The 19,377-nt window shown below is 51.5% G+C and overlaps 1 protein-coding gene across 1 annotated transcript in view; it reads right to left on the bottom strand.

The window, feature by feature from the left end:
- The window catches only part of GTF3C1 (general transcription factor IIIC subunit 1), a 72,608-nt gene that overhangs the window by 42,009 nt on the left and 11,222 nt on the right, over positions 1-19,377 (bottom strand). Inside the window, exons 6-9 of the mRNA XM_067706314.1 lie at positions 17,692-17,815; positions 3,694-3,852; positions 1,980-2,095; positions 606-915 (exon numbers count right to left, since the gene is read on the bottom strand). Of these exons, the coding sequence (XP_067562415.1) occupies positions 606-915; positions 1,980-2,095; positions 3,694-3,852; positions 17,692-17,815 (709 nt within the window). The remainder of the gene's footprint in view (positions 1-605; positions 916-1,979; positions 2,096-3,693; positions 3,853-17,691; positions 17,816-19,377) is intronic.

Here is a 19,377-nt window from a genome sequence, read left to right as displayed (position 1 = left end):
CCCGACCCCGACCCCCGATGTGCAAATCCGTCATCAGCACCACCCTCCACGTGTTTTAAGAAAAGTCTTCCATACTAAACTAAAACCCCAAGGGCTTCTTACACAGATTGTTGGAGGGAAAGGGATAGAGGAAGTCTAGGGAATTCCACCCCTTTAATAGTCAAAACATAACAAACAAAACATTTGCCAAGGGGACTTCCCTGCTGGGGCAGTGGGTAAGACTCTGCGCTCCCAATTCAGGGGGCCCAGGTTCGATCCCTGGTCAGGGAACTAGATCCCACATGCACGCCACAACTAAGGAGCCCACGAGCCGCAACTAAAAGGAGCCCCAGCACAACCAAATAAAAGCAAAACAAACGAAACATCTGCCAAGGAGAAATGACTTGCCAGCAGCCTGGAGACAGACCACACACGCATCTCCTAAGCTTACGATTACGTGATGCACGTGACACCAAGAGGTCCCTCGTTAGGGCAGCACCAAGGCCATCCTCAGCTGTCTGCTGGACTGAACGTCCCCAGAGCCAGGAGGGATAGGCAGCGGCTCAGACTGAGGGCGCGCACCCCCCTGCCCAGCCCCCTACCCCCCGCCCCGAGCACGCCCCTACCCTTGGTCGAGGTGGAGTGGTGAGGCTGAGTCCTGAGACTGCCGTTCGAGAAGGACCTCGAGTCCCGCTGTGACCCTCTGCCTCTCCTCCTGCCGCCGCTGCCCTCCTCCTCGCTGTCCGACTCGGAGAGGAACGCGTCCTCGCCCTCGGGCAGCAGGGACTCTTCCTGCACCGAGGCCAGGCTCACGGTGGTCAGCAGCTCACTCCGCGCCTTCTCCCTCTCGTACTGCCGGCTCAGGTCGCTCTCCTCCGCAAACACGCAGGAGATGTACTTGGTGGTTCGCTGCCGCCCTTCGTCCTCCATGAAGCCCTGGAGGGGATGACATGTGTCTAAGACACTGCAGAGGACGCCGGGACACCCAGGCGTTCGGGTGACCGGGCTTCTGCGGTGTCTATTTCCTTGTCATTCCCACGTTCCCCCACGTCTCCTCCACACCTCACGCCTGGGCCCCAGCTCAGCCCCTCGTGGGTCCTCCCGTCTCGCCATCCCTCAGGTTCTGCTCCCACAGGAAGCAATCCTGACTGTGTGTCTGCCCTAGGAGACTGTGAGCTCCCCGCTGGGCAGGGCCCTAACCTGGTCTTCCGCAAACCCCCGGGGCCTGGCACAGGACGAGGCCTACGAGAGACGCTCAGTGAGCAGAACTCGACGGTTCCTAACTGTCGTCACAGACGCGGAGTCGGGGCCTTGAGGTCACCAGCTCCACTCGGCCACTGCCGTGGGGCGTGGGATGAAGCTGTCACTCAGCCGCTCCCCTTTGTCTCCTACAACAGGGGAAAGGGACTTTCTGCCCTTAATGGCAGAAGGAGTAACACCTCCCATGTACCAACCACACGCCAAGGACAGTGCTAAGTGCTGCACAATCATCAGCTCAACTGTAACACTGCTTTCCAGCAAAATGGCCAAGAAGTTGGCAAGAAGGGAGCGAAGCGCAACGGGCTGAGACAGCAGGTCTGGGTCCCGAAAGGGGACACCAGACACAGCTGGCCGACTCGGCGTCCCCAGGACCCAGGCAAGGAACGTAAGTGAGAAGGAGGGCTGGGCTGGGACTGAGGCCTGGGGGTGCCCGCTTTGTCTCTGGGCGCCGTCGGAGGCGCCACCTCAGCTGACGCCCACGCGGGAGTGGGGGGCCTGCTCTCTGGGCAGCAGCAGCTCCTGCTGACTTTTCAATGCTGACAACTCATTCAATTTTCAAAAAGCGAAACCCAACAAAATCCATGGTGGGGGTGGGGTGGGGCACACCTGTGGGCTGCGCTCAGCACTCCCGCCCTCCCTGGCAGCCGAGACGGAAGGCCGACCTGGGCTCCCGACGTCCGAGACAGCCCTTCAGAACCACGCTGTGTGCACATGCGAAGACAATGAACTCACGCTGTTACCTTGACCACTTTGAATCTCTGAAGGAGACGGCACAGCATTCTGGCTTCCAGTTTTCCCACGTTCATAGCCACTCGGATTTCAGCTTGGGAAATGCCTTTCGTGCCTCGACGCTCAACTGTGTGAAACAATACACTTGAACCCCAGCCTCCACCACGGAGCCGTTCTGCACAGGTCAGGTCCGTTCCCAGACATTTCAATGCGGGGAAACCGACACACACAGTAAGACACCTGCCTCCTCCCACCCTCCCCCTCCCCCTCCCAAGACTCTGACCACTCGACTCATTGCTCATTTTTAAGCGCTCGCTATCTGACTCTTCCACGCCAAAGCAATCGACGCCTGATCCACCGAGTTCCAGGGACGCTGTTTTATCCCGCAGCAGGAAGTGTGCTTCCACATGAGCGAACTTTCTCAGCGAAATTCAACTGAGCCTTTTAAGAAGCACCGAAGGAACGTTTAAGGAGGAACATCTTCCCGTCCTTCTCGATAGACTCGGAGGCACTACGGACACCGATTATTGCCTTATCCCGTAACAGCTGCCGGCCAGCAGGGGCCACAGAAGGAAATAATGCTATTTGGCCCCGTAATAAATGACCGATAGGCAACTGTGCTCTACTACTTGCTCTGTCTGGTGTGTCAGCTCCTGCCCTGCTACACGCTGTGCTATTACTGTATCTTCCTCCAATGAGCCCTTTCAAATGTACTCGACTACTCAGGGGTTGGGAACTCCAGGAAGGAGCCTGGTGGGGTGGCGGTGGGCGGGAGTCCCTCCAGTAAAGTACTACAGGGCAGACTTCGGGGCAGCACTCTGGGACCGTTCAGAAAGAGCTTCCCCTTTACTTCCCGATGTGGCGTACACTTGAGGCCGCCAGGCAAAACCGATCTGGATAAAGGCAGTTTTGCTGTATTGTCCATGCACAAAAATAAACAGCAGAATTGAAAGAGGTGACTAGAATGTGTTCCTATGTTAAACTAGTAACATGCTAAAAGTGGGGACGAAAGGGTTAAGGACAGCATTTCTCAAACTGTGTTCTGAGGAACAGATCCTGAGAGATGTTGAAGAGTTGATGGAAATAGTCTTCCCTAAAGGCTGTGCTGATTCGCCAGGTGCTTTCGTACCTGCTGGCTGCACCAGATCTCCTGCAGCCCCTCCCCTTCTGCTCTAGACATCCTCCGCTCCACAGCGACCTGCGGCCACACCATCTATGGCACTGGGTCACTGCTGTCTTACATAGATTTTAGGGGATTTAGGGGAAGGGGGAGGAATGGACAGAGACACGTTTCTTCCCCCTTCATCGCAACACTCCCCAGGCTGCAATGATTCCAGACCAGCTTTAGAAGTTGGTAGGTGACTCAAATCTTTGAGTAGTAATATTAGTAGGTAATTTTTTTAGTGCATTCTACGTACCAGGCACTACACCAGATGTTTTAATCCTACTTATTCAGTCCTCTTACGTGCTAGGGGAGATATCCCCATTTTAAAGAGGGAACTGAGGCTCGGAGACCTTGCTAAAGTCTTCAGCTGGCGCACAAGGGGCAGAGCAAGGACTCAAACTCCAATCTGACCCCAAAGCCTAAACTCTCAAGGGGACCAGGGGGCTTCCCGCTGCATGACATTCTCGACAGCAGGGCCCTCTTTCAACATGTGACCAAAACACACCTCAACTCAAAGCTCGGGGACCCTGTGTAAATGCGGGTAGGAGAACGGGACTCACTGAGTTCGTAGGTCTGTGTGAGCATGTCCCGTTCGTACACGATGTCCACCGGTGGCACGGCCTTGGAGATGGCCTCCTCGTCCTCGTCATCGTCCTGGTCTTCGACCTTCCGCTTGAACTCCTTCAGCAGCCTCAGGCAGCGCACCATGACGTCGGTCCCTGGGAACAAGGCACACGGTTCCGTGATGACAAATCAGGGCGGCCCCGGAGGAGGCGGCTTCAGCAGACCCGGAGGCCCCGAGAAAGGCCGCACAGGGCATCTGAGCTGGGAACGTTTAACACTGCACACCTCGGGGCACGAGACCTGAAGACTGACTCCATAAAATTGCTTTAAAAACAAAAAACATATTATGAGTGAACAAAGAAATGCAAATGAAAGGAATAATGAGGGGCCTGTTAAATAAACAGCAGCCTCTGCTTCAGACAAGCTCCATGACTACAGGAAACGTGCTTGTCTTTTCCCATCACCGGCCCCCGCTCCCCTGAATAGTGCTTGGCACACAGCAGGCACACGGGTGGTATCGCTGAAAGGATGAATACCATCTTCTCCCTTTTAAGCCAATACCCGTTGCCACTAAGGTACGGCAGCAGTGTGAACAAGTTCTATGACCTTTCCAGAGCATTCCGAGAGGCCTTTAACTCCATGATTCCAAGGGTAGGAATTTACCCCAAGAAATAACGCAAAAGGAGGCAAAACTGCCAATAATAAGAGGTCCACCCAGAACTCTTGATAGACCCAGCTTCTGTGAATATAAACAACGACCAGGACTAAGGGGCAGGACACGGACAAGTCACCACACTCTGCAGGCGAGCGAGCGCCTGCCTTCAGACAATCAAAAGGCACCGGTGCTCTCAACCCACGGAAGCACCGTGTGGGGAAAATAACAAGCTCACGCCTATGGCTGTAACACGAGAGGTACAAGGAAAAGGAAAAACATCTCGACACTACGTGTGCTAACTCCTTTGATCCCGACAACCCTAGGAGGCAAACAGATGAAGAAACTGAGGTACAGATGCGTTAACTAACTTGCCCAAACTCCCAGCAGCCTGTGACAGGGGCTAAGTGACTCAGGCAGGTGCCAGGTCTCTGATACGGAAGAGATGGTGTCCTGTGATACTGACAGCCGGGAGGCAGAACAGCAGCCCCTCAAGCATGTCCACGCTTTCATCCCTGGAACCTATGAATATGTTACCTGCCGTGGCGAAAGGGACTTGCAGGCATGATTTAAGTTAAGGCTTTTTGTTGTGGTGCTGGTGGTCAAGGATTTTGAGATTATCCTGAAATATCTGGCTGGGACCAGTATAACATCACAGAGTCCTTGTAAGAGGGAGGCAGGAGGATCAGAGTGAGAGACTGGAAGACGCTTCGCTGCTGGCTTTGAAGATGGAAGGGACCATGAGTCAAGGAATGCAAGCAGAGTCTAGAAACTGGAAAAGGCCAGGAAATGGATCCTCTCCTAGAGCCTCCAGAAGGAGCAGAGCCCTGCCGAAACCTCGATTTTAGCCCAATGACAGACTTCCAACCTTCAGAATGATAAAATAACGAGTTTGTGTTGTGTTAAGTCACTGCATTTGTAGTAATTGTGACAGCAGGGCCATCAGCAGCTTCTCCACCAGCGTCCGTCAGCACACCAAGGTGCAGAATCCTCGGGTACCAGGGCAAGGAGCAGTGGCAGGAAAGCTGGTCTCTGCAACCCAGTGCCTCCCAAGCAGGAGCTGTGCCACTGAGGGCCCTGCTGTGAAGGTGTGTGGAACACCCACATCAGGGCAGCACAGACTGAAGTCTGAGCAGATCAAGTCCCATCACCCTAACTCGGGCAGGGGATTCTCTGTAGGTGGGGGACACAGCACGTGGTTTGCAAGTGAAGTTCACAAGCAGTAAAGCATCTCAGGGGCCTGATATCAGAGACTTGACCCTCAGAGTCAGGTCCGCAGAGGCTGACCAACCAGAACCCTCCGGGAGGGCTGGCCTGGGGCCAAAGGTCCGCAGGGCTCGGGCACCCGCTGATTCCCCTCCACTCCCGCCAGTGAGAGAAAATCCCCCAGTTCTCGACTTTTCATGAGAAGAAACATGAAGCCCGCGTCTGGCACAGCCTCCCTGCCTCTGGCTCCCTCTGCGCCTGCCAGGTCCTCCCTTCCTACTTCCAAAGCTTTGCGCTTCGCTCCCGGTGCCTGCCCCGGCCTCTCCCTCCCAAGAGGGAAGACCTGAGTACGAGGGGACTCCTGGGTCATCTGAATGGGTGAGAACCATTTCAAGGCTCCGGGCCTGGGACTGGGCTCTCCGTGGCCAGCACCCCCAGCACGTGGGCAGGACACTGGCCGCCAAGCCCCTCGCCACCCGGTCTTCCTCTCTGTCCTCTACCTTGAGCTACTCCCAAGCCCCTCAGCCCCCCTCTCACCCCTAAGCTGGTACTCACAGAGCGACCTCCTCTCCTAACAATAAAACCACCACCACTCCTAGGACGCCTGCCAGGCCCCTGACGCTGATCTAAGCTCTCCTGGCGGGTTACACGGGTTAGCCCTCGTCACAGCCGTAGGAGGTGGGCTACCATCCCCGTTTCATACCTGAGAACGTGTGGAGCGAAGGGATCTGCCCAAACTCCCATCCCTTAGCAAGTGAGGAGCTGGGATTTACTGGGCAGTCCAGCCTCGAAGCCCAAGCCCTAAACCTTTGATGACATACGGCCCCTAATTCAAAGATGCCCATGTGACCGAGAACAGCAGGTGACCCGGGGCAAGGGCCAGCCCGCGTGAGGGGCGACACAATGCAGCATTTATGGAGGCCGACGGACTGGCTCTCAGGGAAGAGCCCAGTGTGATTCTTTCCCACACTTTTATAACTTCCTTAACGGGCTAATTAGCCAAGAAAAGATACACAGAACAGTCCTCAAAGTAAGCTAAGTGGAAGAGGAAAAACACTGCTAGTACGCTCACGGACGCTAAGGCAACAAAGGCAAACGCCCTCAGCCATCAGCCTTCTGCTCCTCATGCCCAGGCAGCGCTGTTCTCACCTGCATCCCCCGTCAGAGCCTTCTCCTGATGGCACAGCTGCACCCTCTGCTGACAGCCAGGACGGAAGGATGCTCAGAGGAGAGTGGGGGTAAACGGGCTCCCGGGTCAGGCACATGTGGCTTTCAACCTCAGCTCTGTAACTCTGGGGCAATGACTTGTAGCTCTCTGTTCCCCACTCAGTGAAATGCGATGATGATGTTCTCTCCCTCACGGGTTAGTGTCAGCGAGACCCGAGATGACGTCTGTACAGAGGCTGGCGTGGAGTCATGGACCAGGCACTGTGTTGTGAGCGTTACATAAATTAACCCGTCAAATCTCATGATCTGAGGCGGGCAGGCCCCTGTAAGCTGCACTGTACAGACGCAGAAGCTGAGGCACAGAAAAGTTAAGCGACTTGCTCAAAGCGACGGAGCTGTGAAGTGGCAGAGCTAGGGTGTGACCCAGGCTGTCTGACTCTCAACTAACAGAGCAGTTGCTCTTAACGGCATCACCGGCACCTAGCACCGTGCAAAGGCATGACAAACAGGAGCTGAACTCAAGATGGTTGGTCCCTTCCTGTCAGGCAGGAAAGCCCCACAACTGGCCCACGGTCGGGTGACCTGGCTCCTGGGTCCCATGGGAACTCTCTCCTGCTCTGGTTCTGAGCATGGGGCTCAGGAAAGCGCCTAGGCAGGCAGGCCGCTGGCTGGGGGAGGCGGAGGGTGACGCAGGAGGACCAGGCTGCTCCCTGCGACTACACTGGGCACCGTGAGCCCCACGACCAACAAGGAGCATGCGATCCAGTGGGGGGAGGGCGAGTCCCAACAAATCGCAAGGGGTGAGCTCCAGCATCTAAGGCTGGGCTGAGAAGGAGGCTGCTACGACTTATCCAGATGGCGCCTAGAGAGGCTTGCGGCCACAGGGCCTGCAGCTCTGCCTGTCCTTGGGCACAGCTCATTTCTCTGCCCTGAATCCCAACTGCACTTGTTTCTGTATCCGTCAGAGAGGTAAGCCCTGGGCATTCACCCAACACACTGATGGCGGCAACGTCTCCCTTTCCTCAGGCCATGTCATTTGCATCTTTCCTTTGGAAAACCTTGCGTGAGAGCGAGCGAGCCTGCGCAGTAGTTAAGAATCTGGACTCTTCTGCCTGAGCTGGTGTAGGAACCTGGGCAAGCTGGTCGACCTCCCTCCGCCTCCACCGACTCACCCGCAAACCAGGGCTGATGAGAATGGCAGCCTCGTGGGGCTGGGGGAGAGACGCAGGAGAAAAAGCAGGTACAGGACGGGGCACAGTGCAGTCTGAGCTTCATGATCCAAGGGACCACCTGGAACTCGTTTCACCAGATCTTTATGCATTTCCCATAGTTCCAGAGTTTTTTCCAGACTCAGAATTTCTGTTTTTATTAAAATCCCTTCAGCTCATACTTGCCTTTTTGTTTTTGGCTGTGCTACGCAGCTTGCAGGATCTTAGTTCCCCAACCAGGGATCAAACCCGGACCCCCTGCAGTGGGAGCGGGGAGTCTTAACCACTGGACCACCAGGGAATTAAGTCCCTCATACCTGCTATTTTTAAGGATATTGTCCTAGAGCACAAGGCAGCTGAAGTCAAAGCAGAAGGGGCTCGAGTGAGACTGGTCGGCAGACTCACGCAGGTGAACGTGGCCTGTCACTCCATTTGAGCTGCCCCCTCGGTTACCTGCAACCGCCCTGGAGGAATCGCGGTCCGTTGATGTCGGCCACTGACCCCTGGGTGCAGGGCTTTTCTTCCCAGGAACAAAAGGGAGGAGAAATACAACCGGCCAGATCACCCTCATGCTCTCAAACACGCAAAATTTTAGGCATTTTACACACGCAGAAACACGTGGCATGCACCAAGGCCAGCATTTCTACACCAAGGAACCACGCGGTTCTTCTGCGTCCATGATCCAGGAAGGGCTCCACCTTAGCATGAAAAGTGCCTTAATTTAGACATCCTGAAGATCTAAAAAGGAGGAAGGGAAGGACAGAACCCGTACCGAGTACCTGGGATGGGCCAGGCGCTGTGTTAGGTCCCTTCAGAGGCGATTTTACTTAATCATCATGTGAATTCTGCAAGTTATTATCACCATTTTAAGGAAAAGGAAACGGAAGCTCAGGGGGCTCAAGTGATCTAAGTGGCCTTGGACCCAGCAAGTGGCCTTCCTTCCACACTAGGCCACATGGTTGGGCCTGAATCTCACATTTCTCTCAGAAAGTTCCTTGTAAAGGAACAGCCAGGGCGGCTGTGACGCAGAACCAATAGCCCGTGTGTCTCACGTTCCCAGTGAAACGTCTCATCCGGCCTCTTAGCAGAGGGGTACCCTGAACTGTGATCAACCCCGGGAGGAAGAAGAGCAACAGATGAGCCCCAGGACAGACTTCCTCTTAAAGGGTCACAGACAAAGGGACAGTCCTACTAGCAAGCCAAGCGGAAGTTATGTAAATTCAGTGTTACCCCCTTCACCCCACCAACACACACACACACACACACACACACACACACACTTGAATGGGGCTGGGTTGGTCAGGGCTGGAGAGTCTGAGAAACTGAAACTATAAGCGAGCCCATGGGACATTCTAAGGAGGTGACTGCCTTGGGTACCGGAAGAGAGGCCTAACCAGAGATGCAAGGACAGCATTCAGGGCAGCACCCAGAAGGACGGAGGAGGGTGCTGCAGCCCAAACCCAGGGCGATGGAACTGGTGAGAGCCCGCCTCTGCCCCTTACTGGCTGAGTGATCCCACAGCCCTGTTCCTCAGGCTGCTCAGCTATGACATGGGGACAAGAAGAGCCTCTTCCTCAGAGTGCTCAGGACGGTGCTTGCTCCGGCTTTATCAGTACTGTTACCATCTGCACAACCTCAGAAAAACAGAGCTTGGCGGCTCAAGTGTCAGACGGAGTCACCGGTGTTGAAAATGTCAGGAGGCTGCTTGGGGCCTTTCACTCAATTTCACAGCATTTATTCTGTGATGCGCCTAGAACACATAAAGAAGGACAAGACAGGGTTCCCACCCCTGCAAAGGGCTGTGTCTGAGAGAGAGGCCAGGGAGCCTCGGACAGGGTGACTGGGCTTCACACAGGCCTGGGCGTGAACTCCGGCTCTACCACAAGCAAGCTGTGAACCTCTGAGCCTCAGGCTTCTCAGCTACAAGGCGGGGATAATTCTACAACGTGTCTAGACTAACCTGGGAGTGAGGACTAAGGGAGTGAATGAGTTAAGTGCTCAGGGCACGCTATCCAGCTGGATGGCTACAGAGAAATCGGCTATAATGCACTCAGGGCTCTGCTTCGAAAACCCACAGAGCTGGCAAACAAAAAGACTACGCAGGGGAAGGGAGAGAGGAGGGGCCATCTGGGTGGGACATTAAAGGATCCGGAAGAAACTGTCTTGGCAGAAGAGGACAGGCATTCCAGGCGGACGCAAGGGCACCAGCAAAGGCACAGGGGTGGAAAAGGACGGGCCATTTGGGAAGGGGTGCTGGTGGGAGAGGCAGGAATGAGGATGAGAACGGAGATTGCAGATGATTGCAGACGGTCTCTAGCCCAGCAGAGGTTCTATTTTTCATTCTGCAGGCATGACGGGAAGTTACCGATGGGCGTGTAAGAAGGGCTGATGGAGGAGTCTCCTGCCCCCCGGCCACCCAGGCCGCCTTCCTTCGCCTTCGCTTTCAGCCCCCGCCCCCACAACCCTGCTTGCACTTCCTGTCAGTCAGGCCAGCCTCTCAGGAGGCGGAGGCCGCAGAGGGGCCTGATGGCCGCAGACTCAAAAGCCACACTTCTCTCTGCTCACTCCCCTACCAGCACTTCCCAGCTCTGTGACCTTAGGCCAGTGATCTGTGCTTTAGTTGCTTATCAGTGAGGAGTAGCACTGAGAAGATGGGGTGATAAAGGGATCAGAGTCAAAGAACCCCACAAATCTGCAAGGCACAAAATGGCTAACAAAGTGCAGAATCTCCCCTAGCCCCTTCCTCTTTTTCACTCCCTAAGACAAGCCATCAGAGTCAAAGGTCTCTCTGGCTAACTGTGCAAGGCAGCACGGGTCCTGACAGTAGCACACACGGGGCTCACACAGGTTTAGGAATCTGTGGAAACGGCCTCGGTCTAGAGGTTCAGTCACCCTTCAATACCTGCTCACCTGTAGGCCAGCCCTGTGCTCACAGGTCCCAGCACTTGCCTTCGGGCTCTTCCAAGCATGGGGAGCCTCCCCTCCTCATCCCTCGATCATACCACAGAAAGTTCTCAAAAGACAAGGTCGCCAGTCCCTCACCTCCGAGGCACATCTACTAGTATGCGCCCCTCTCATTCTCCAGAATTCTGCCCCAGACCTCACCGCCCTTCCCGCCGTTGCCAGCCCGCTCCTTCCCCCCCACAGACCGGGCAGGCCCATCTCCCTGCTCGGGGTGGGGGTGGGGGGCGATGGAGCGGCCAGCAGGCTTGAGCCCGTGTTGCCTCCCTGGGGGGGGGGACACAGAGGAAAGGACTCTTTTCCCACAAGGGCACCCTCCAGGTGCCTGTGCCCCCTCAGGAGAGCCGCCTCCACCCCAGTGAAGTAACCCAAGGCCCAGAATTTATGCCATTGAGGATTCTACCCCTTTCTCTACTCTTTTAAGTTCCTGCCTTTAATAGTTTTTGCCATATTAAAAGGTCTTTTTATTTTATTCATCTTAATTATTAATGAGTAATTATCTTCATATTTTAGCTAGAGTCCCTTAATCAATCTTATCACTTTTAACTTAAAGAAATCTCGTTTTTTTTTTTTTTTTGCGGTACGCGGGCCTCTCACTGTTGCGGCCTCTCCCGTTGCGGAGCACAGGCTCAGCGGCCATGGCTCACGGGCCCAGCCACTCCGCGGCATGTGGGATCTTCCCGGACCGGGGCACGAACCCGCATCCGCTGCATCGGCAGGCGGACTCTCAACCACTGCGCCACCAGGGAAGCCTAATCCTACTGTAACTTTTTAAATGTCCCCTTCTGCCATTTTAATGATCATAATTTAGTTTGCTGTACCCTGTTGTGTTTGTTGGATTTGGTTTTCATTTCAATTTTAACAGCTTTATTGAGATATCATTCATATGCCACACGATTCACCTGTTTAAACTATACAATTCAGTGGTCTTTTAGCATATTCACAGGTATGTGCACCCATCACAAGTCAGTTCTAGAACATTCTCGTCACCTCAAACCCTTTAGCTATCACCCCTCTGTGCCTCCAGCCCAGCCCCAAGCACTCACTAATCTACTGTCTTATTCTGGACTCACCCCTACATGGAATCCCACAGTCACGGCCTTTTGTGATTGGTTTCTTTCTCCACTGAATGATCATGGCACCCTGGCTGGAAAGTCAGTTGACCACAGATGTGTGGGTTTATTTCTGGACTCTCAATTCTATTCCATCAGTCTCTAACTCTATCCCTGTGCCAGTGCCATGCTGTCTGGATTACTGTTGCTTTGTAGTAAGTTTTGAAATTACAATGTGTGAGCCCTCTTACTGGATTCTTCTTTTTCAGGACTGTTTCAGCTTTCTACATATCCTCTAATTCCATATGAATTTTAGAATGAGTTTATCGATTTCCACAAAGAAGTCAGCTGGGATTCTTACAGGAATTGCGTGGAATCTGAAGATCAGTTTGGGGAGTACTGACATCTTAACAATGTTGCCTTCTGACCTGTGAACAGGGGATATTTTCCCATTTACTTAGATCTTAAGTTTCTGTCAGTATTTTGTAGTTTTCAGAGTATATGCTTTGTACTTGTTTTGTTAAATTTATTCCTATTTTATTCTTTTTGATACTATTGTGAACAGAACTGTTCTCTTAATTTCATTTTTGGACTGTTCATTACAAGGGTAAAGAAATAGAACAGATTTTTGTATATTGATCTTGTCCTGCAATCCTGTTGAACTTGTTTTTTATTTTTGAAAAGTCACAGGGCAGCAGCTTGGGGGAAGAGTCCACACCATAAACAGGGAGGTATAGACACTAGAACTACCCCATCCTCTTCACAGCTGGACTCACCTTGCCACTGAACCCGGGAAACCCGCTAAACGCCTGTCTCGGTCATCAGCCCCAGGGAGCCCAACTTCTGTCAACTGCTTTCGACTGTGATCCTTTTCCGAGGGATTACAAAGTTAACTTCTATTTCTCTTCCCTTCTGTTCTCAGCACAACTTAATAAACACAGAACGACTGCTAAACACTTGAAGAAAATAATCCAAACTTGCAAAACACATCAGTTCAGGTGACTGTTTTCGTTACCAAGATACTTTTGCCTTTTGCAAAACAGATCACTGCAGCTTTCTGTAACACATCTGAAATATGCCGAAATCCAAACTCTTTGTTTATGTCCTTTTAGAAACACTCATATACATCCAGGCGCACCTGTAAATTTACATGAAGCAATACATCATCTTGATTTAAGTCTTGTCTACTCCATAACAGCTTGGAGGGAAGGTTTTATGTTAATTTTGCAAACTGGGAAGACACAGCTCAAGGCAAGAAAAGACTAAAAAGCTGTGCATTCACCCCTTGTCTCCTGCTCCAGGAAAGTCACTGGAGGGGCACCTAATTAAATTAAATTGGCTAAACGTTGACTTAGCACCTACTCTGTTTCCAGCAGACAATGCACAGACATTAAGGACAGAAAGTATGTGAGGGGTGCGGCCACCACCCTCAAGGAGGGTGGCTTAGTTGGGAAAAAGTCACACAGATAAATAGCTGAGACACAGCGTGGCAGGCCTGTCCTGAGAGGTGGTGACAAGACCATGCGGGGATGAGATGAGCCTCCTGAACAGTTAGAAACGGGCTCACTGCGCGTGTGCGTGACAATCTAAAAACGCCGACTGTCATCTCATCGTCTTAGGTATTTGCCCTCTTAACCTCACCACTGACATCCTTAGTACCCAGTCTGAGGCGTGCTGATCCTTCTTCCCAGCACTGGGCCTCCAGAAAACTAGGACCACTCATGGTGTGATGAGGACACACCTTCAAGGGTTAGGCAGACGACATACCCAGACTGAGGCCAGCTGCGGGTTAAACAGCAGCTGAATGAATGGGGAAGGGGAATGCAGAAGGTGCGTGCCCTCAACAGAGGGTGGCACACCTCTCTGCCTCACCAGTTGCTATTAAAGAAATGCAGTTCAATGTTGCCTAGTTTTATTTCTACAGAACAGTTGAAAGGCTGACTTTGTAGGTGAAATTTCTGATTTTTAAATGCCATCAACTACAATTAAAACAAACACCATGAGGCCAACAAAATACACTGCCAGATGTGGCCCAAAGGCCCTGCTCTGTGTACACTGTCACCTGTAAGCTCCACGACACTCTGGAAACATATATTATTCCAGATAACCCCGATGAGGAAACTGAGGCAGGGAGAGGTCAAAACTTGCTGAAGGACTCCCCAACAGGAAATGACCGGACAAGAATTCTAACCCAGGCTGTCTTACATCAAAAGTCCATTCAGGTGTGACAGTCTCAAGGGGCTAGTTTGAATTTCCAAGGACCTGAAGCCGTGGAGGAGCCCAACAAAAAAAGTTACTTAAGGCTCTTTCTTTCTTAATTTCTCTTTACTCTAAAAAAATACTCATCTGCTTATTTTTAATGCCTTTCTTTCAATAGGTCAGGAAATAAAAATGCTTATTAGATCCACAGGTCATGACATTTTAAGCGTTCAGATAATCATATTTCCAAGTCAAATGTGAGGTGGGAAACCCCAGCACAACTCTCAGTTCCTGAAGCCTTTTCTTCCCTGCCGCAGGACCCAGCGGAACTTCCTGGTCTCCTGTCTACTTAAAGGCTGATGCTCCCCACCCCTTCCCCTGAGGAACTCCAGTCATTCAACCAGTCACACATCTACTCAGCACTTAAGACACTCAAAGATGAAGTCTGCTCTTGGGGGGCTTTCCTACCTCCAGGGGCTCCTGCCTTTTATACACCTGTTGTGTGGTAATATCTGTGCGCTACCATCTCCTCCACAAGACTTAGACACAGGGAAGTCAGACAGGGTGGGCAGTGATTCCATTAACTACATGAGGAAGTAAAGGAAGAGACACAGCTCCCTCAGACTGGCAGCTCGGTCACTCAGCAAGCACACCACCTCCCTCCTGCGGGCACCAAGCCAAGTGTTGGGGATGCCGTGGTCTGTCTTCATCCAGCAAACGTTCTCTGGAGCTGTTAGTGAGGCCAGTCTCCACAGGTTACTTGCTATGCCCACATAGTCAAGCACATGGGCCTTAAGTTGTTTAAAATTACACACCTTTTAGTTTTACCTGGCGTTAATAACTTTTTTCCATTTGCTTGGTTTTCTCTGTACCCATATCGAATTCACACTCAGACTCTCTGCTAGCATACAAATTTCCCTTCACACATTCACAGGTACTAAGCAACTGATCCTTTGCATGGGCTTCCGTCCCCCACGCCCCCACGTCTGTCATCATGATTTCCCTTCATCATCTCTCCAGGGTTTCCCATTGTCCCCCCTCTTCCTGGGCCCCATGCTTTCCTGTCTCTTAGCTTAGCCTGTTATTTGATGGTGTACATCCTCCTGTGGCTTCCTAAAAGGGAACTTGGAAGATCAGAGATGAATTGTTTCCAATCCGCATGTACGAAAATGTGTGAGGTCCTTATCCTCACACCTCATTGACTGGAAGATTCCAGGGTGAAAGTCCATCCCCATCAGAAAGTTGACGGTGTTGCTCCAAGCTCTCTAGCTTCCGTTACTACTGGGAAGTCTGATGTCTCCTCTCTGGAGGCTCTTCAAGCCCCAGACTTCTGAAGTCTCTGGCTGTTGGATCCTGGTGTGGGTTTCTTTATGTTCATCATGCTAGACATCTGCTAGGTCTTTTGATCTAGAACTTAACATCCTTCAGATCTGGGAAAATTCCATGTCATTTCCCGTCATCTCTTCCTTTCTACTCCCCTGCACACACACTCCCTCCCCTTACTGTGAACTTGAACTCCTACTGTGTGGACATTGGATCTTTTAGACTCAGCTTCTTATTTTCAACTTAAAACTCTCCTATTTCCATCCCTTTTGAGTTTCTGTTCTTTACAGGAGATTTTCTCAACTTTATCTCACTATCTTTCCTTCCACCAAATCTTTTATTGCAATAGTCATATTTCTTTTATTTCCAAGAGCTCTTTTTTATTTTCTGCATGTCCCTCCTTTATAGCCTCTTGCTCTCGTTTCATGATGCAATATCTTCCTTCTCTCCTTTCCTTTTCTTCTGCTCCTCATTTTGGTTCTATTTCCTAAGTTAGTTTCTCTTACATTTGTGTTAGAGTTCTCAAATGCTTGGTGAAAAGTTAAAATGCAGGGGATTCCCTGGTGGCGCAGTGGTTGAGAGTCCGCCTGCCAATGCAGGGGACACGGGTTCGTGCCCCGGTGCGGGAGGATCTCACATGCCGTGGAGTGGCTGGGCCCATGGGCCATGGCCACTGAGCCTGCGTTCCGCAACGGGAGAGGTCACAACAGTGAGAGGACCGCGTACAGAAAAAAAAAAAAAAAAAAAAGTTAAAATGCTTCATTAAGATACTGCTGTACATTAAAAGTCCTGTGTTTTGCAGGGTCAGGAAGAGAAAGGGAGAGGCTGCCATTGTGTGGGCTTCCATGAAGGGGGAGCAGGCAGAGGCTGGCTATTTTGCTAGGAATCCCCTAAATTTCAGGATCTAGAAGACTTTTCTCTTGGACTGGTCAGTTTCCGCAGAAAAGAAGTCTCCAGCCTCTGGCTTTAGGGACTGTAAGCCTGGCTGCCAGCGTTTTAGGAGCCACAGGGGGAAAGGCAGTGAAGACTCCTACCTCACTGTGTATAGAGATTATCTCATACCGCCTGTTATCAGCACTGTACCCTGTCCCCAGCTGCATCTCATGTCTGAGAGTCTCAAAAGCCTCCAGTGCATCTTCTCTTGAGGTTAAGTCCAAGGAATGAGGAATCACTGGAGGTACTAATGAGGAAAGACTGCTAAGTCACAAAGTCCAGACCTCTGTCTTTGTGGGAAAGGGCTTGTTACCTGGCTATGCCAAGTAGGGGAGGGGACCTGGGGGGTGCAATGGCTCTTCACAGACTATAAACCAATCCTCTTGTCTCTAGCCCCATCCAGACTGGTGCTTTCAGAGGTCCCTGGTTTATTTCAGGTTTGAGGTGTCCACTCTTGGCTACTGCCCCACACAAGCATTCAGCTTTCCCAGTCTGTGCGGTCAGTTACCGTTTGTACATCTGCCTTTGAGCACAGAAACGTAGACAACTCTCCCTGCCGTCACTTCCTGTCCTAGTCTCTTTGTACTTGCAGGTTTATTCCTTTTATAGCCTATCATCACCAGGAAGGAGTTGGAAGAGTGCAGAAAACCGCATCTATTCCTTCTGTCATCTTTTACTGAAAGCTCTGACCCTAAGATTTTTAAACAACTTTGGTTAATCAGGAGGAGTTAAACAGCATGGGATAAAAATCAAGAACTGAGAAAAACAAAGGACTAAGGAAGGTTTTTAAAGTTTCATAGTCTATTGTCCCTAGTTTAACTTTCTTAGAAGTTCAAATCCCACCTCCACCACTTCCTGACTGCTTAACCTCATATAAGTTACTTAGCATCTCTTAACTTTAATCTTACCTGTAAAATGGTAATAATACCACCTACTTTGCAGGGCTAGAAAATGCAATCATGCAACACACAGATCAGGTACTTAAAAAATACTGGCTTAGCATAAGAAGGAAAAGATAAATTTCGGTTTCTGGACGCCAGGAATGGGAGATGTTGGAGGGACATCCATATAGAGATGTTTGCTGGGAGTCAGAATGGGTTTCATTCAGCAAACGTTTCCCGAGCGCTTTTTATATAGAAGGTCCTGGGCCAGGCGCTGAGGAATAGAGTGGAAAAAATAACGTGAAATCATCCTACCTCAGGGCAGAACATGGTAAGAGGGACAGGCTGGCACTTAGAGGGGAGAAGTGAAGACTGTCCGTGCAGCCCAGGCAGGAGCCGAGCCTGCATTTACCTTTCTTGGTCTTGCAAGGTCCACGTTCAGGGTGGATCTCTTGTAAGGGAAGAGGCACCACCTTGGCCAGCCCCGCATTCAGCATGTACTGGTACAGGCGCTTAAACGTCCTCTCGCACAGCCCCTGCAAAATCGAAACGCTGCTGTTAGGTAGAGCAAGGTGTTTGAAACTACTGGAGGGTCACGTACACGAACGAGCAGGGACCCGAGTTAACTGACGATCTTGAATGAGGAATCACTGGAGGCACTAATGAGAAAATACTGCCAAGCTACCTTGTCCAGGGAACAAAACGAGTCTGCAGCAGCATATAAACCATCCATTTGATGATGAGTGGGGAAAGAGATTTCCCCACTGAAAGGGGTGAGAATGAGGCAGATGGGGGCAGCACTAGAAGATTTTCACTGTATACCGTTTCATCTTGTTTTGGTTTTTTTAAACAAGTAAGTGTATTATTAATTATTAATAGATACATACATATGTACACACACCTCTCACAGGCAGTGGAAGAGAAAAAATTAAATTTAAGACCTTTAAAAAAATTTAGTCTATCTGTGAAGTTACAACAAAATGAGGATGAGTACATCCACCCCGTCACTCACATTTCTGCGAGGAGGCAACACAACCAAAATGACCCAAAGCGCTCCTAACTGTCGAGGTTACCAACGAGCAGCCTCCAGTGCAGGCCGTGTTTTTTCATCTACACGTTTTCTTTGCAAAAGGTAATTTACGGGGCTTCCCTGGTGGCGCAGTGGTTGAGAGTCCACCTGCCGATGCAGGGGACGCGGGTTCGTGCCCTGGTCCGGGAAGATCCCACATGCCGCGGAGCGGCTGGGCCTGTGAGCCATGGCCGCTGAGCCTGCGCGTCTGGAGCCTGTGCTCCGCAACAGGAGAGGCCACAACAGTGAGAGGCCCGCGTACCGCAAAAAAAAAAAAGTAATTTACTTGCCAACATTGAAAAGTGAGAGAGTTCATTTAAAAAAAAACAGATTCTGGCTTCTCTTGAAAAACAGGATCTGGCAACAAATCCTAGGCCTGCGGTTCCTCCCAGCATCAGCCAGAGGGAGGTGAGGACCAGCTGCTCCCTCCAGACAGGCACGCCCGACCCGGACGCCCTGGCCTTCTCTGCCCATCAGACCCCTTACATGGTGAGGCCGAAGGTCAGTTCCTGTTTACCACCATTTTTGTGCTGCTTTTCTCTCATGATAGTTAAGAGGAAAGTTGAATATTTCTTGAATCCACACTGATATAAATTTTTTTTTTTTTTTTTGGCCCACGCCACGGGGCGTGCAGGATCTCAGTTCCCCAACCAGGGATTGGACCCGGGCCACAGCAGTGAGAGCGCTGAGTCCTAACCCCTGAACCACCAGGGAACTCCCTCAAAAAATTATTTTACACTTGGCCTGTTTCACTAATCCACACCACCCTCCTGGCCACTACTAGCATTTGATTTTGCCACCACTGGAAGAGCCAGGCAGGTTCCCACCCGAACAGCAGGAGGCACTCGCGACTAAGCGTGGTGCACGGCTCCTCCCAGGTTTCCTCTTACACTCTGGGGCAGACAGAGGCAGCATATGTCTGAGGGCCGCTGCCACCACCCACGTGCGTGTGATCTCCTCTCGGAGGAGCCAGTACGCTAACTGCTGGGCAGCAGAACATATTGTTATCAAAGAAATACCGACAACTCA

Source organism: Pseudorca crassidens, chromosome 15 (genome assembly GCF_039906515.1).
Source record: "Pseudorca crassidens isolate mPseCra1 chromosome 15, mPseCra1.hap1, whole genome shotgun sequence".
Taxonomy (NCBI): domain Eukaryota; kingdom Metazoa; phylum Chordata; class Mammalia; order Artiodactyla; family Delphinidae; genus Pseudorca; species Pseudorca crassidens.
Note: the sequence above shows the minus strand (reverse complement) of the source record. Positions and strands in the feature narration are given on the sequence as shown.